Here is a 17,333-nt window from a genome sequence, read left to right as displayed (position 1 = left end):
CTCCCTTAAATTGCTGCTCTTTCTTCAGTCTTTGTGGCTTCAGTCTTTCAGTTCTTTGTGGCTTCTCTCTCGCTGCTTCCTAATGAGTCTACTCACAGACCAGGCATACGTTAGTGATGGAGAAGCCTAAGGGACAGATTCTGCTGCTTGCCTGAGTTATGCTTGGTGCAAAGCTGGAGGATGGCACACCTAATCATCTGGTCTTGCAACCATCTTGACTAGAGTGTTTCCAGGTATCACTTAAAACACAATTATAGCTTCTGTAAGTTTTCTCCAAGCTTCTTATTAACCTGATCAATGTCTGGTTAAGACAGAGTGCAGGAGTTCCTCTGGTTGTGCTTTTCTCTTTGTTTGGGAGCCTCCTGTGTGCAAGAAGCTGAAGATAAATGGTCTGTTGTCTTATTTACGCTGCAGCATTGTTTAGGACTGCTCTTATCCGTAGGCATCCCATAAACTGGCACAATCCTTGTCCCAGCATCATGCCCTAGGTTCATGATTCATAGGTTTAGGAGTGGTGGGAAAGAGGAGGTGAAAGGAGGGATTCGCAGAGGGCTTTTAGATATCCAGCGGACTGTGGTATGGCTCTCTCCCCATAGAAACCTTAGCAGCCCTATGGCGGTCTGAAATTCTCCGTCTCGTCCTGGAGGTGGGTAAGCCAACAGTGTAGCTTCTCTAAATCTCTGGAGAAATACGAAGTAGCACTAGGCAGGCCGCCGGACTGAGCACCTACACCTCAGGGAGTTCTTGCCCCTTAAACATTCCGACTATTTAAAATGTTGTTAAAATTTATTTTGAATTGGCCAGATGTATGAATAGGTCTATCTTTCTCCTGTACCCCAAATTGCTGAAGATCATTACCTAGATTACAGATGATGATCCTGTAGTTTAGGTCTAATCACCATGTGGTTGTTCTTAGGTCTCGTGTATCTCCAGGAGAAAGCACTTATTTTGACCAAAGCTTTTTTCTTTCCCCTTCCCTTTTTTAAATCAAAGATGACTGATGACTTTTAATCTCCATTCACGCTTCTTTCTTGTTGCTTCTTACACACATGTTCCTCACCTGAATGCTGTTTTATTTTGCTGTGACTACTAGTATTGCTTTAAGACTTGGAGCCATACCGCCAGACTTTGCGTTACTTTACATCCCTATGCAAACGTGAACAAGTACAGAAAATGCTTCTTAAACCCTCTACATTTCACGCCTGTGCAGAGAGAGAGCAACAGAATTATGACCTAAGCCTCTCCACATAATCTTTTTCCTGGGTTGGGCTTAGGAGACTTTTGCTGGTCCTCTGGGTACAGATGAAATTTGTCTAATGTAAGCAAAGAAAGTGTAAGCATTGCTGAACAAGGCGTGAAGTGGTCGTCTTCTGCCTTTTAGCCAGTGGTCCTCCAGCCTTAAAAGCAGGATGTTGTGCCCTGCTTTTAAAACGTGTCCTTTTAAAGCTGATGGTGCTCTCCTTCATATCAGTCTGAAGTAATTCTATTGGCTCTGGTGGAATTATTCCAGATTTCACACCTTTTTAACTGAGAGCATAAATTGACCTGTATGTGTTGCATTTCCTCTATTTGGTAATTATTTCAAGTACATTCAGATTCGCTAAATTTCCACAGCCAGGCAGGCACATTTGCAGCATGGTGTTAATAAACAAAAAGATCCTGTGATGCACAGTTTCGGGACTGCACGAGGCAATCGCTGAGAGTTTGGCAGCCATCCTCTCTGGGTACCCATCCTCCTGGAAGTGCCGAGAAGCCCTCCTCGACCCTCAGCAGACATCGCAGCGCAGGGCGAGACAGTGACTCAGCAAGGCAGATTGCTGGGATTGTTTCAAGCCGCCTTTGGCTCCCATCGAAGGCAGGATCCAGTTCAAGGTTGCTGTGGTGACTATTTTCAAAGCTCTGCCTGGAATTCATTTTAGCTACCAAGAGACTGTCTGTCACTCCATGGCTACCACCTCCCACAAGAGCTTCATTCTGCTGCTAGACTGAAGCTGTTAGTGAACGGTTCCCTGCAGACAATAGAGGCCAGTGGTCTGCTGTTTATACCCAATAAAATCTTTTTGGTTTCAGAAGTTCTTCATCTATGAGCGTTTTGGCCTTAGGATGTTGTTTGGCACAGGTTGTGCTGGACACCGGTAAGGTCAGGGTTTTGTAGTCTAGCACAAAGCAAGTTGCAAGTTAAATCCAACTTTGGCTAAGTCTCCTTTTCTCCAAATAACTACAGCATGGTTTTTTTTAAAACAAACCCAAGCAGAATAATAGTGGAGCCAAAAGGCATGCATGCCTGAGCTTTTTTCCTTTCTTTCCCCTTTCCAGCAATCTTGTTTGTTGCTAATACACTGGAGAATTCATATCTGGTACGTGGGATAAATCTTGGGAAAACATTGCCCTAATGTGCTTGTAGCATCAGTGGCATGATGAGATAGCTACTGTGAAAAAGCTAATCCCGAAAGTTCGGCGGGCCCAGGGCTAGGCAGCCTAACTCTTTGGATTCCTGAAGATACTCAAGATTTTCATTCCTGACTTAGTTGCCTGTATCCTGTTTTCTTCCTCCTTTTTGATTAATCCCTATTTAATTTTTTCCTTCTCTTTTCCTTGTCCTTGCCCCAAAGCGTTCCTCAGCTTTACATATTGAGTTTCCCTTGGCATGCCAAAAATCTGCTGATGAATACCACTTGTTTGGAAGTTGCATGCAAGATTTCTATTTGTGCGAGTGTTTTATATGAAATCCAAATGAGCAAGTATTTAGAACTTGCTCATGACTTCAAGCCTAAGTTTTTAGTTGTGTGTATGTGATGTTTGCAGTATACATCAGAAATACACTTAGAGAATAACAAAAAATTGTCTGTGCGTTTGGAGCGTTGCTTACTGGTTTGGATGTATCCAGATGAAGAATATCTGAAGGACAGATTTAAAATATAGGGAACAGCTTTTTGTAAAGATGAAAGCTGTTTATCATTGAAGCAAATGGATCACAAGAAGTTAGGAGATCTCCACCATCCAGGTTTTCAATTCAGTAAGGGATGCTTTGCTAGAGCAGAAGCAGGAGCTAGCATTATTTGGTCTTTGTTGCAGAGCAGACGATGGGTAATTTTTGCCTTCAGTCTCTACCTCCATAGGTCTTATCATTTCCCCTTGCAAGCCCAGCTCTGACAATTGCAGCTCGCCCCTCGTGAATTGCCGCGTTAATGCTGGAGACGTCCCCTCCTGGCTGCCCCATAGTTCACGCACTTTCCAAGTCTTCATTGTTGGAAGTACCTCAATTTTGCGGTCGTGTGACAGCTGCTTTTGCAACTGTCCCTGAATGTCTCAGAGCAGCATAATGTCGTAGGGAAGGGAAGGAAGATCACAGACCTGTATTAACCCTTTGGGTGCGCTTACACATCCTGTTTATTAACTCTTACGTATTTCAGAAATAGAAAAATCTAGAAGTACCTTTCATTCAGTATGGCAGAGATTTGGTGTCTTCATTTACAAGTTTAAGTTGATGTACATTAGGTGGACACAAAAGACGTAATTTCGGAATTTGCTGGGTGTTGTGTTTTTTTTTTTTTTCCTTCTTCCCCTGACATGCTTAATCTTGTGTAAGACCCCTTTGGTGTTTTTGTTCAGGCAATTAATGTAGAAATGAAGGTTTCTTAAATCAGGATATGCAAGGAAGATTTGAAGTAGCACACTGATTATATAATTAATTCTCAGTTGTAAATTCATTTTGATGGAGTTAATTCTTTCCCAGAGGCTGAAGACTAGTTTTGGTCCACCCACAGTGCTGTAATCAGCTAAGAAATAAAGAAGAAAAAGGTCTTGAGGGAATGGAAGTTTCACGACCGGTTTTAGGGAAAAAAAAATGCCAGAAACACGCAGGATATTTTATTTTTAATTCAAGCAAAAGCTTCTGAGCTGTGATTTTGAACCGTGGGTATCCAAATCCTGTTTTCAAGCAGCATAATACGTTGAATACAAAAGAAATCAGAAAGGAATGATACCTGAGGAGGATGGAGAAAAATTGTCCGGGTAGTGGGACCTTGCACAGATGGGAAAGTGTGTTTAGTGGAAGATGTATTTAGGATCGTTTTTTACATCTTCCATAAATATGGTAACATTCAAATACAGCTTTCTGCATGACAGTTGCTCATTCGCTAACAAATATGGACCAGTCACTGTCGTTTTGATGGACTATGAACTCTCTTACTGCCTCCAACAGTGTTTTGTGAGGTGCTGACTTCAGAAAGCATAAACAGCACTCCAAAACCTAAATAATTTGGAAAATCCCGTTTGTCGTACTTCATTTGTCTGCTTCTCTCTTGCTTAACCAGTGACCTAATCATCCTGTAGATGTGATTAATCTGCAGGTTTCCAGAACAAGACAATAATAACAAAGAAAAGATGTTGACAAATTTCCAGGATTTTCAAATGATTCTGCACACACATATTGCAGTGCACGCTGCAAGGACAGTTGCTAGCCTATTTTACTCTCTAATAACTGATTTCATTTACAAGGCTTTCTAATCCCTGTCTGTCTCTGCCTTTTTCTTGATTGGGCATATTTTGTGTTATGAATTGAAAATGCCTTTGTCTAAGGGTGATTTTAGCATGCATGCTAGGTAAGAATATGCATGCAATTGTCATTATTTCCTGGAAAGTGGTAGTTTCTGTTTTATTTTCTTGGTCTGCTTGGTGGCTGCAGCAGAAGTTACGTTGTATTGGTTAAACTGCATTATCCCCACCGTTCTAAGCTCAATCGAAGACGTGTAAATGAAGTCAGCATGATGCAGATAGAGCTGAAAGATGATCTTCCTGGCGGCTCTGGGTAGCAAGAGTAGGCTTGCCCTGGAATATCACTTTAGATAAAGTGGTTTTTTCACCTCCTCTGAATTTGGACAGAATTGAAATTCCCACTGGCTGGTTTTCTGTGAACTGCTCCCCAACTTCTACTTCCAAGTTTGGTGCAAAAAAGCCAACTGTGGCTAAGGGGCCGTTGTACCATTCTAGTGAGTGAATAGTTAAATATAATCTTAATGTGTCATTTACATTTGAGCCTAACAAGGTTATAACTGGAGTTGTGTGAAAATGACTTTTTGGTGCTATTTTCACATAAACTGACTATTTATTTATTTATTTTGTTCTGGGGTTGTTTCACACCCCAAGGGTTTCATTTTTGTTGGTTGTTTTATTAATGTAAAAATACTCATTTTCACACCCAAATGTGTGATTATTTAAAATGCTGCCTCTATTCATTGTGTACTCACTTGCAACCTAAAGGCAAATATTCAGATGTCTGCAGCTCGATAACTCCGCGGTGGTTTTGGCTGGCTTTTTAAACTCAAAAATTACTGTGAAGAGAAACGGGCGGTAAGTAATTCAAAGGGTTACAAGGGCTGTACTGTCATGTCTGCCTCTCAGCATCCAAGGATGGTTCACATGTTCTTCCAGCACACGACGACGTAGTGCGGTGCCCTCTCCAATGCACCCAGACCCTCTCACAGCAGAGCAGTGCCAAAAGGCTGTAGCAACGAGCCTCCACCTCCCTGGCCCAGCAGGACTTTAAGTACCCTCTGACCTTCTCTCCTGCACGGAGAAATAACGTGGGTTCACAACACAGAAGCAGGATTGCGGCAGTGTTGATCCAACTGTCTCCGGCCCCTGCTTATTCCCACCCACCCTTTCCCCTGCCCCGGCTGGTGAGGACCACAGAGAACACGGATGCAACTTGCTTTTTACCAGCATCTCCCCTCTCTGGGCACTGACTGGTTAAAACACAACTTAAAATGTCTTTTTTTTCCCTAAATTGGGCTGATTTTTGGAGAGTCTAAATGTGATGTAAAATCAGTGTCCAGGGCTCTGCATTTTGTAATAAGTGAATGTTTTGCTGATTTCTTGCTAGAATATCTGCAACCACACCAATTTGCATGCCTGTATGTGTGTTAGATTGCTGGCAAAGAAATGCTGAATGCTGATAATTGTATACTGATTTCCAAGGCTGATTTAAGTCATTTTGATTTTTAATTCATTCTGTGCTTCCTTTTTATTTCTGCACATGTGTAGTAATGTCCTGTAATGTTGTTGCCTAAAATAAGCAGTACGAAATGAAGTTGTGAGATGGCTGCTGTAAAAGGAAAATGACATTTTTTCCTTTGATTCTTTTTTTTTTCCCCCCACTAAAAGAATAGGTCTCTGTATACAGAAAGTTCAAAAAAATGTTGCATTCACTATCTTGCTGCTAATTTATATACAGAAAACAACATGGCTGTTGGGAGCCTGCAAAGCTCAGAAAAGTGATATTCACAAGTTCTGCACAAGAATACTCTTGTTCTCGAGAAGCGCTGAGCACCCAGCGCTCCCCTGCAGGTCAGCTGGACTCAGGGGTGCTCAGCGTCTCTTCTGGTCTGGCATACAGCTGGGTTCTTCAGTGAAAGCTTGGTTTGAGATCCTGCAGTCGATTTGTGTTCAAAGATGTAGAAACCTCTGCCCATGTGCTGAGGAAGAGAAAGAAAATGTAGGGAACTGTACGTCTTTGTGTTAATTGTATGTGATAAACCCAGGGGGTGTGTTCTGTCCTTCCTTCAGTGATATACTTGAGTTCATGGATGAATCAGCGGTACTGGGAATCTTACTCCCTTCATGGGAACGTGTTAACAAATACCGAATGTATAAAAAGTTTTGGTTTTCCTTTTTTTTTTTTTTTTTTTGGCTAGGAATCTGAGAAAAAGGGGTTAATTGACAGAATCCACATGGTCCAAGAGATCATCATAGCTGTTCAAGGCATCCTAGAGGAAATAGCATCATTTGGAGAGAGGATTAAAAAGTAAGTGATAATTTTTTTTGCTTAGCCATAGAATCATAGAATCATTTAGGTTGGAAAAGACCCTTGGGATCATCAAGTCCAACCATCAGCCCCACTCTACAAAGTTCTCCCTTACACCATATCCCTTAACACCACATCTAAACGAGTCTTAAACACATTCAGGGATGGTGACTCCACCACCTCCCTGGGCAGCCTATTCCAGTGTCTGACCACTCTTTCTGTGAAGAATTTTTTCCTAATGTCCAGTCTAAACCGACCCTGTTGCAGCTTGAAGCCATTCCCTCTTCTTCTATCGCTAATTACCTGTGAGAAGAGACCAGCACCAACCTCTCTACAATGGCCTTTCAAGTAGTGGTAGAGAGTGATGAGGTCTCCCCTCAGCCTCCTCTTCCTCAAACTAAACAGTCCCAGCTCCTTCAATCAATCCCCATAAGATTTGTTCTCTAGGCCCATTTGCAATGAAGCAGAGCCAGGAGGATTAAGGCAGAATGAATGTCTTGCTCCAAAAATGACTGAAAGGTGCAGCAGGAGAACCTGGCCAGTCCCACCGCTGCTTCTTCTCTAGGAGTTTCTTACTCCAAAAACCTTTCCAAAGCGTAGAGGAGAAAAGCCATGTGCTCCACTGCTGTAGCTCCCACATTTGCCGGGATTTCTGGTCTTGTCTATGGTGGGGTAGAGAGTCATGATGCCACACGAGGGAAGATATTGCTTGAACATTTGGGCACAGAAGTATCAGGCATTTCTTTTCATTTCCTTCACAGAATGTAGGTAGGAATGGATGGTTGATGTTGCCTTTCCCACGCCCTCCCCATCCCGGTCTGGTTACAGAGGTTACCAGTCACTTATTTCCCTGCCCATCACATTGATTTTGATCTGTCTGCTTCCTGCTGGTGCCACAAGGAAGCCCGAAGGGGGTTTTCTGGGTCTCATCGTAAGGGGAGGCACATAGGGTATTCCTGACCTTACAAAGAAGGGAGGTGAAAAGCCTAGAGAAAAAAATAAAATCCCACACACAAACACACACAAACTTTTATAACCCAATCTTTATTGGAGCTTAGTTGACCCACATTGTTTTCTGTTTTGAATACAGTGATGGTTTGTGATCGAGTCACACTTTAATGAGGAGTTGGGTTCAAGCTAAAAATACAGCAAACGCATGTGCTGTGGTTCCATGCTGGACACCCCAGCTGGGGTGGAAGTGGCCCAGAGATGTATTCCAGTCTATGAACAGGGCACTGTTCTGCCCAGCTGCATGGCAGGAAGACTCAGAGTGCTTAAGCACTATTAATTCTTGTATTCATTTTGGTAACAATGGTCTTAGAGAACACATTGGGTATTAATGTGGGTGCCCGATGTAATTTCAGAAGAATTCCATTGTAACTCAACAGTAATGTACCATTAAAGAATTGCCACCAAAGTTTTTCTGTAAGTGACAGACTGAATTGTGCTACAGTTTCCGTCTGTCACTCTAGTTATACAATCATAGGGAGTTTTAATAGTTTAACTGAATTGAGCTGTTTTGCTATTTTTTTTTACTTTAACTTAAGCTACATTGATTGATAATGATGGGTCCCTTTCCCACCTATCTTTACTTAATATTTAATACGTCTATTGAAGCTTAAAAGTAATTCTTTTAGCGTCTTATTAATTTTATCTGTCAAGGGAAGTTAGTCTTATTCTATAGTCTGATAAGTGGACCACATGCATTCTCTCTTGTTCCTACTCCCCATCATCATGATGTGATGTAGTTAGCAGGCAGATTGTGTGAAAGAGATGCCCAGATCTGTAAATCCACCTGTGGGCTAATCAGCGTTCATTGCAGTCCAGGTATCTCGATATTTGGCGCATGCTGTGGAGATGTATTTTACAAGGGCACAGGGGGACAAAATAACTTCAAAGATGTGTTAGCAATAGCTGTTCACCTTAAGTCCATTGTGGGCTTTACAGATGAGTGGTCTGAGGAAGTCCTGTTTTGTGCTATAATGCTGCAAAAGTCTGAATGACCGTAGTAACTGAGCCTCTTGAGAGCGCTCCCCTTGGGAAAAGTCTGATGCAGGCTGGTGGTCTGCAGAAGCTTGGACTGCTGCTGGCAATACTGTAGCTTACCCAAGACAGCTTCCGATAGACAGTGTAGTAAGGAACTGTTGAATACGTAAGGAAATAGAAGCAAATATATAAATATTAAGAGAGATTTATGTATAATATTATTCCCTAATAGTATACAGAGAAATGACTTTAGCTGCTCTTTTAAGGTTTAGCATCAATCATAATTAATCCATTCCAAGTTATTGGCGGGGTTGAATCTGGGCTACCTGCCACATTTGGGTCGTGCACAGACACACATGCCATGTCAGCTCCGCGGTGGAGCCAGCTCCGGTGGCTTGCACCTGCGGCATGGCCTCGTCTCCCGATCAGATAATCTGCCCATGAATAATGGAGAGCTGACTGGTGAGCAGAGATGTGTAACAAGTGTGACACGTATAAGAAGAAACAAAAACAACTCGCTACATGCCTAACAACTTCACTGAGCTCCCCAGAGACTATCTTCTCTCTCCTTATCATGATATCTGCCTCTCGGATATCTCCCTTAATCCATTATAGCATCCAGATGCGGGAATCTGCTTATCCACCTTCCAAAGGGCCTGCAATTTACAGTGCGTTTTAAAGAGCCGAGCACTGCAAAGTCATTAAATTATTATTGGGTAGCAGAGTACAAGCAGCGTCCAAGAGCAGAAATGTTAAGAAGGATTATTGCTTTTCTTTACAGCACGTTCAACTGGACGGTGCCTTTCCTCTCTGTCCTGGCCTGCTTGGTCCTGGCAGCTGCAACAGTCGTTTTGTATTTTATACCACTGAGGTACATTGTTTTAATCTGGGGTAAGTACTCCATGGTGTCTCATTTGCATGCAATCAATACAATATATATCTGCAGAATGAAATCAAACAAGCTTTTAAAAGACCTGTTACACAGACAATCAAGTGCTGTTGCTCAGAGGTAAATAAATATGCTGTGAACTTCTTAAAATTACCAATTTTTTCCCCCCGGGTGATACAATGATCTGCTTTTCTTAGGGTTCTTTATAAGTTTCCAAGAGCACCACAAGAAGAGTATTAGTCTAGATAAGCTACTTTCAATATTATTATTCTGCAGGAGAGTAATTAGCTTCCTCATTCTGAAGCCCTCCAGTTGGGAAATGGTAGGGAGTGGACAAGGTGTGTTTGAAGAGCTGGACCACGGAGGCCTGGACCCCAGGAGCCTTTTGGGTCTTAACTCCCCTGCAATCAGGAGGAGCAATGTGCCCAGGACCCCGTGGTCCAGCTGGAGGCACTGAGCATCTCTTTGTGTTGTGGGTTGCAAAGTATTTGTATGAGGTGCATCATGAAGTAAAAGAGGAGCTTTTGAAAATGAAAACCTTCCTGGTTGTGTTTCGAAGAAGAGTAAGATGACATAATGATGTCTTTCACACAAGGAAATGGCATTCCACCTGCTGAAGACTTTCTTCATCTCAAAATGGTCTTCTGTCTCATTTAGGGGGATAGTTTTTATCTCGGCCTGGAGGTACAATGCCTGAGAACATAGTGCAAGTAATCCTCACCGAAGCACTGAAGCTCAGCCCCAGCGTGGATCTGGGCTGTAGGGACCCCCCGTCACCCTTCCAGGGCTGAGCCATCTGCTGCTGCTGCCGCCTTGGCTCTCCTGGATGCAGAAAAGGGAGGGAATGAGAAGGTGGCAGTACAAAAAGCCACTGTTGGGCAAAAAATAAATGAAATAAAGGATTAAATCCAATGAAAGAAAGGGCAAAAAGGAAGGAGAGAAATTGCTAGGAGTAAAAAGTTCAGTAACAAAATATTGCTGTTCTTGCATGGAAGACACGGTGAGTACATGAGAACTATACATCCGTTCAACATCATCTAGACTGACAGGGCCTTCAAATATGATACATGTTAAACAACTACCCTGTGGCAAGGCCTTGAAAGACCTTATGGTATTTTCTGTTTTTTAAAAATCAAGTACACAGAAAATTGTGTTGGCATTTTGCTACAAGTGTATGGCTTAAAAGCTGAATCTCAGATGTGAAGCAGGTACATTTCAGAGAGAGGAGAAGGCTGGAGCAGCCATCACATTTGAAATCACTTTCAGGGAGACTACTATGAGATTTTGGACAGGGGCATGATGGAATTGAATGTTGTATTATGATCCTCGGAGGCAACCAACATTGGAATTTTTGCTGTTCTTTAAAATGGGTTCGCTGACTTTCTTCGCCTAATGATCCTTTGCTCTTCTACCACACCTTTACGTCTCAATGCCTAGTTGCTATTTCTCAGTGGGGAAGTGGTGGCAGCAGAGTGTCAAGTGGCTGCACTGGCACAAGGGGAGAGCTGGGAAGGGTGCTCAGGTCGCTCGCTTTCTCGTCCCGGTCCATAGAGATGGCGCTGGCTGAGGGCTACTCATCACTCCCCTTTCTCAAAGGTAGGAGAAGACAAGGGCTCACGATCCCCACAATACTGTAAACAATACAGTCCTATGGATCTTCTCCCACCAGGGATCACCTCTGACAGCTGAAGCATAACTAAGTCCATGGAGAACACTAGTAGCACTGTCGCTGCAGTTAATAAGCCAAATTATTTGCCCTGAGATCAAAATAAAATAAACCTTACGATAAGTTTTTAGTTTCCCACAGCATCGTAGTATGACCAGCTTGTCAAATCTGGTTCTGCAAAGAGAGGACAAGCTATAAGACATGATGGGGAAGGGAGGCTTTCATTTTGAGAAGAAATGGAAATAAAAAAAGCCTTTATCCTGCCCAATTATTTTCAGAGCCCTGCAGTTCCCTGGGCAAGAGGAGAGGGAATATCTTTGGTCACATAGAATAGCAGATTTAACAGTAGTCTCAGCTGCAAATTTGTATATTCTCCCCGCAGTATCCTCCAGAATGGATGCAAGCTGCAATCTTTTTTTGCCATGTTGTTGACAACAGATGATCCCCAAAGTAGAGAAATACCATTAGAAATAATGCCCTCTACTTCCTTCAGCAGGCACTTGTGAATGGTTCCCCATGACAGGGAACGTGTGCATGGCTTTAGGTCCAAGGCACTGTTTTCACACTAATTTTCACTTGTGAATTCCTCTTCCCTTTTTCACCTTACCTGAACAATTTAGGAGAGAGGGAATAGAAAGGGGTTGTATTATTTTGTTTGCTTTTTTTATTTCCTAGGCATAAATAAATTTACTAAGAAGCTTAGAAATCCCTATGCCATCGACAATAATGAGCTACTAGATTTCCTCTCCAGGGTACCATCTGATGTTCAAAAGGTAGGTAATGAATGGCCACCGCCAACAGAGGCAACAAGCGGCACGGAGAGCGGCTGGGTGCTCTGCTTGGGGATACGATGCCAGCGCATGTTTGAATAACGCGGATAAGGAACTGGGAAGAACCCACACAGGGAGGAGGGGGAGGGTGTTAGAGGAGAGAGGAGCCAAAATCCTTTGTCAGAAGGATAAAATGATTGCAGAAAAATTATCCTGAAAAGACCTACTTAAAAATGATCTGGAAAATCACCCAGCGTGGTTACTGAACTATGGTTTCTGTCACCTTTCTGCTCCGGTATTTGTGCGGAGGGGAGAGAAAAGTAGTCTCTTTGATAGAGATAACCATCCAAAGGGATTTGCTGAATTCTCACTTTTCTCAAGATGGAGGAGTGGGCATTATTTCCTTGACTTTGTGCTTGCTGTATTTTTTTTCACATCAGCTGTCCTTCAAAATTCTTCCTCCTCACCCACTTTGAGCTGCAGTCCTCTCTTGGACAATGCTCCGCTCGTCTTTTTCTTCAGAGAAAGCCTTGAGATGTGTATAAAATACGCTGTGGTCAATCAGATCAATCTTCTGCCATTATGGAATTATAACTTTTAATCTAACCAGAATCTGTCCTCCCTCAATTTCAGTCAAGTCTCGTCTCTTCTCATGTTTCTTTTAAACAACAACACTGTCTTCAGTAATCTCGCCTATCTTCCTGGAAATTATTTGAACAATAAGTCCTTTAGAATGTCAAGATCTGTTTATTTCTCTTGGAGGAAGGAAAATAGTCTTGCTGGGTAACGAAGCCACACGATATAAAGGATTCTTTCTTTTGTTTTAATCAACTGGAATCTGTGTCCTCGGGCCCTGATCCCGATGCCCCGGATCCCACTGACATTGCACCTTCCTCTGTGAATCGTGGTACTCTCACAGTGAGGTGCTGCTCACTGTGAATAAGGGGATCACAATCTCGCCTGTAGTGTTTTTACTCTGTTGGAGACAGAAAAATAATTGCCCACATGCAGTGTCGAGGCATCTGGTAGAAACAAGGTTGGAAAAAGCTTCTGGTGACATTTATCTCAAGAGGCCTCCAGATTGGTTGGTGGCAGGACTAATAACTTGAGAGAAATCTTGCCATAGACTGGTGGGAGGAAAAAAAGCTAAGCAGAAATGATCATAGAGACATTAAGCTTCACTGTATTTTTATTTTTTGTCATTGCTCTGGTAGAGCGCGCTGGATTTGCAGTGATGGTTTGCATATGCCCTCTTAGTGTTTATGTTTAAAGATAAGCTGCTTTTCTATTTATGCTTTATTTAACGTGTACATTTATAACATTTCCTTGAGTGGTTTCTATCATTTTTGAGCTCTCTGAGGAAAATGATAACCATTTTCTATGAGGGAGGAGTGGTAAAAGTTCCTCGGATGGGACAAACCTCAGACTTTTCCACCAGTGCTAAAAATAGTGATCCTGTGTCAGCCACGCACTCTAGTGCAAAGTCGTCCACGGCGGCTCTGTCTGCCCCTCTGTCTGCTTCATTTTACGTGCTATCAATGCATCATCCTTTCGCTGGGGCACTGCAATGAGTTAGAAATTACCTCTGTCTATACGTTAGCCATTTGCAATGCACATGTGTTGGACAAAAGGCAGAGGAGGAGTGAAAAAGATGGCATGTTCAGCAAAAGTTTACCCGTGATTTCGACGGGAGTACTTTTCTGTAGCACAACAGACAATTTGGAGATTACACCGTCCTAGTCAGTTTATCACACGTGTTTTAACCATTATATTGTATATGGAATTTTTTTTAAAGGTGGAGGCAGCTTTGTCCAGGTTCTATTTGGGAAAATATTTTCCTTTTTTGGAAATGATTAAATATGTCAGCATCCCAAGATCCGTGTGTGGTTTTGACGACTGTCATCTTACCATGTATTGGGATCTTCTTGAATTGAAACTCCTGAGAGAAGTTTATTAAACTTCTAGGTTAATGACAGAAGAAGAAGAAAAACAACTCCCAAACCAAAACAAACCTAAAGGGTCTATCCTATGTTGCTGAAATCAGGTAGAACCCCATGTATCTCATTAGAAAAATCTGCTTTTAATATTTTCGTTTCAAGAAATGATGCATGACTTCTCAAATCCTTCCTGCAATTAATCCCCCATGTTCCTGTGTTTAGAAAATGATTCATTACTTTTGAACCTTCCTAGTTTCCCTTGGTTTGTCCTCGGGGAGCCATTAACACACACTGTAGTGAGCTAGAGTTACCTAACTGCAAACGTCATGTCTATTTGTTTTTACAGGTGCAGCGTGCTGAATTGAAACCATACAGCAGCTCCAGTCCCATTAGGAGGAAGCGGAGTGCGCTATAGGATGCAGCGTGATTTTGGAATGCAGCATCTCCCTCCGTACCCCCCGTGCGTGCACACGCGCTGCTCCCCTCCCCTTCTTCTTGGTTCAGAACAACACTATAATCACTGCCACAGACTTTTTTTTTTTTCCTGGAAGACATGGTTTCTGATAAACACCTATCTTGGGTTCTCTTTTGGGCATGGAGTCGTAGCCCAAAAAAGAGCAAGGTGGAACGTATGAACTAGTTTGTGGGGTGGGGAGGAGAGCGGGTGAGGATGGTGCGACTGCACCTTTTTCTTTTTTCTTTTCTTATTTTTCCCCCCGATTGCAGAGGCAAGGCTGGATGTGGCAGCACTCCGGGTTTTATGTAGGAAGAGATAATTCCGCTTAGTGTAGCAGATCAGCTGAGCTGATGTGAGGAGATGCTCTGAACCAGTTTTTAACATATCCAACAGATTTACATTAAGATATGAAAGCTATTCTTTTCTGAGTTAAATCACTGTGCCTAGAAAGGTTTAAGCTCTGAATTAACGAGCCTTTGATACCCATCTTCTGTTCAAGCAGTGTACATTTTAAAAAGTTTTTTATCATAATTAGCAGAAAGAGCTAGGAGCTCCAACAGTATCTCAATATTTCATCCAGCACTTGTGGGTTTTTCTTTTTCCTTTTTCTTCTTTTTTTCTTCTTTTTTTTTAAAGCCCACCCTGTGGTTAACTCTTTGGATGCTGGAATCATCGGAGATCCATTGCTGGCAATGGATGCATGAGAACCCTCTGCCATGAAAGGATTAAGAGACTGTAGAAAAGCCTAACTCACTGACCTGAAAAGACTCCGTTGACTTGCCTTTTATAATTCCATCTTATCAGATATTTTCAGCATAGCTGTTGTTTTCCGGTCTAAATCCAGAGGGATCAACACTACAGATCCAAGAGAAAAAAAACACTTTATAGCCTTAAAGAAATAAGTGCTTGTGCAGATAGAGAGCACCATGCCAAAAGACGTGGTTGTGCAATAGTGTGCAGGCTTTGGTCCACCACTGACGTCTTCCTGGAGTCTTTCCTGGTGGTTCACAAGGAGAGGATCGGAAAGTGGAGTCATATGGAAACTGAGCAATGAAGAGACAGAAGAAAGGACCTTGTTTTCTGTTCTGAGGAGAATGTGATTCCTTGCTTGCTTACCAGTCTTTTAGCTGTTGTGCTTTTGCTTTATGCAATTCAGATAACTAGCTTTACTCTTGTTTGACTGGGGAAACTGAAACACAGAGTCTTGTGCAAACCTGCTTAATTTTGGTGAGAGTGTGGCCCTCGGTCCTTTAGGTGCTGTAGAAGATTGGGGGAGTGACTTGCCACCACAAGAATTCATTGGTAGCACGAGAGCTGGAGTTGCTTCTTGTGATTGCCAAGCCAGGGGTTACCACCTGCATCCCCCGGTTAGTTCGCAGTACAAAGAAATAGAGAATTCGGAGAGACAGGATTCTTTTTAACAAAAGACTTTGGAAGTCATCTAATTGAAGGTAAAACACATAAAACCTTGCTGAGGGGTCGGCTATCCAAACAGAGCCACGCTGCGCGGTTCAGTAATGCAATCTTGTGGGCCTGCTGCATGAATTTTGCAGAAGGAGAACTAACACCAGAGTATCTTCTGCTGGATTATTAGCCAGATTCAGAGATTTTTCAAGAAGTTTATTTTTCAAAGTAACAAGCCCCACTGTGCCTTTGAATAAGGAGAGGCACATTTTCATACACTTGATTGGATAAAAAATGTATTTTGCTCCTGCAAAGCTGTGCGTAGCTGCAATGGAAAGACAGAAAAAAGATTATCCCTGTTTAAAAAGCCACAAAAATGCCTCTTTGTGTGCACGTGTGCTTGTGTGCCCATGCATATACAGAGTTGTGTATAAAGAAGAGTACATGTATAATGTATTTATAGGCGAGCGTGTGTGGGAAAATGGGTGAATATACGGATTTAAAAACCTTGAAAATGTTTATGAAAAATGCCAAAGATTCTAAAGCTTATCATCTTGCGTCTGTTCTTCTTCATTTTGTATCTTTCCCGGCATGTCTCTCTGGCTGAGCCAGATCTCTGCATGATTTGATTTACTTCAAGTTAATGAAGCTGGTTGGAAAGAGCCTTGTAGAAATTATAAAATCTCCAGTAAATCTCCTCCTTGTACATACAATAGATGTCCACGGACTCCTTTTGTTAAACCAGTTTCTCAATCTTCTGTGTAAACAATGCCTCATTGTCTCGCTTTAAACTATCATCTGGTTTATCATACTGTAGTCTCGTCATTTCATAAGGACCAAAGTCAGACATATTTAAGCAGGCATGTGAGATCTGATTGTTGATTTGAGTGAAAACATTCAACTGCAGGAAAAATTGTTTATTTATTCAGAAGTTGGGACTGATACTTTAATTTTTTTCCTATAGATTTTTCCACGTGGAACTGATTTCTGTTCAGGAGACAGGGTGATGTCTTCTTTTTTTATTATTTTTTTTTTCAACGTAGATAGGTTGTGTTTCACAATAACTTGTATTAGATTGTTATGCTGGAGACGTACCAAATGAAGGGGTTTGGGTGGTCCAGTACCTATATAGGTTGTAATGAGCTCTTTGTTTTGATAAATGCTCTTTGAAGTGCAATAAACATTTCAGGTTAAGCGGATGCTTTTAATTTATCTGGATTAGGAGATATGTTTCCCTTTTTTTTTTTTTTTTTTTTTTTTTTTTTCTTCAAAATGCTTACTGTGCTATAATATTTAATATCTGACTAGGTAGGCAAATACATTTCTTTACAGTGCAGTGAAGTAACTAATGCTGGAGGTTACTTGAAATGGAGACGGTGCTGCAGCAGGAGATGTAAAGTCTTACCCCGCCTGCTTACA

General features: G+C 42.1%; 1 protein-coding gene across 5 annotated transcripts in view; it reads left to right on the top strand.

The window, feature by feature from the left end:
- MCTP2 (multiple C2 and transmembrane domain containing 2) overlaps nucleotides 1-17,091 on the top strand; it is a 126,241-nt gene extending 109,150 nt beyond the window's left edge. For 2 of the 5 annotated variants that reach the window (XM_054214601.1, XM_054214600.1), the window contains exons 21-24: nucleotides 6,696-6,805; nucleotides 9,573-9,682; nucleotides 12,022-12,119; nucleotides 14,400-17,091. In XM_054214601.1, coding sequence (XP_054070576.1) covers nucleotides 6,696-6,805; nucleotides 9,573-9,682; nucleotides 12,022-12,119; nucleotides 14,400-14,468 — 387 coding nt within the window. In that variant the 3' untranslated portion in view covers nucleotides 14,469-17,091. The remainder of the gene's footprint in view (nucleotides 1-6,695; nucleotides 6,806-9,572; nucleotides 9,683-12,021; nucleotides 12,120-14,399) is intronic. The other 3 variants (XM_054214604.1, XM_054214603.1, XM_054214602.1) reach the window with 2 other exon arrangements.
- Nucleotides 17,092-17,333: the final 242 nt, after the last annotated feature.

Source organism: Rissa tridactyla, chromosome 9, assembly GCF_028500815.1.
Source record: "Rissa tridactyla isolate bRisTri1 chromosome 9, bRisTri1.patW.cur.20221130, whole genome shotgun sequence".
Lineage (NCBI taxonomy): Eukaryota > Metazoa > Chordata > Aves > Charadriiformes > Laridae > Rissa > Rissa tridactyla.
Note: the sequence above shows the minus strand (reverse complement) of the source record. Positions and strands in the feature narration are given on the sequence as shown.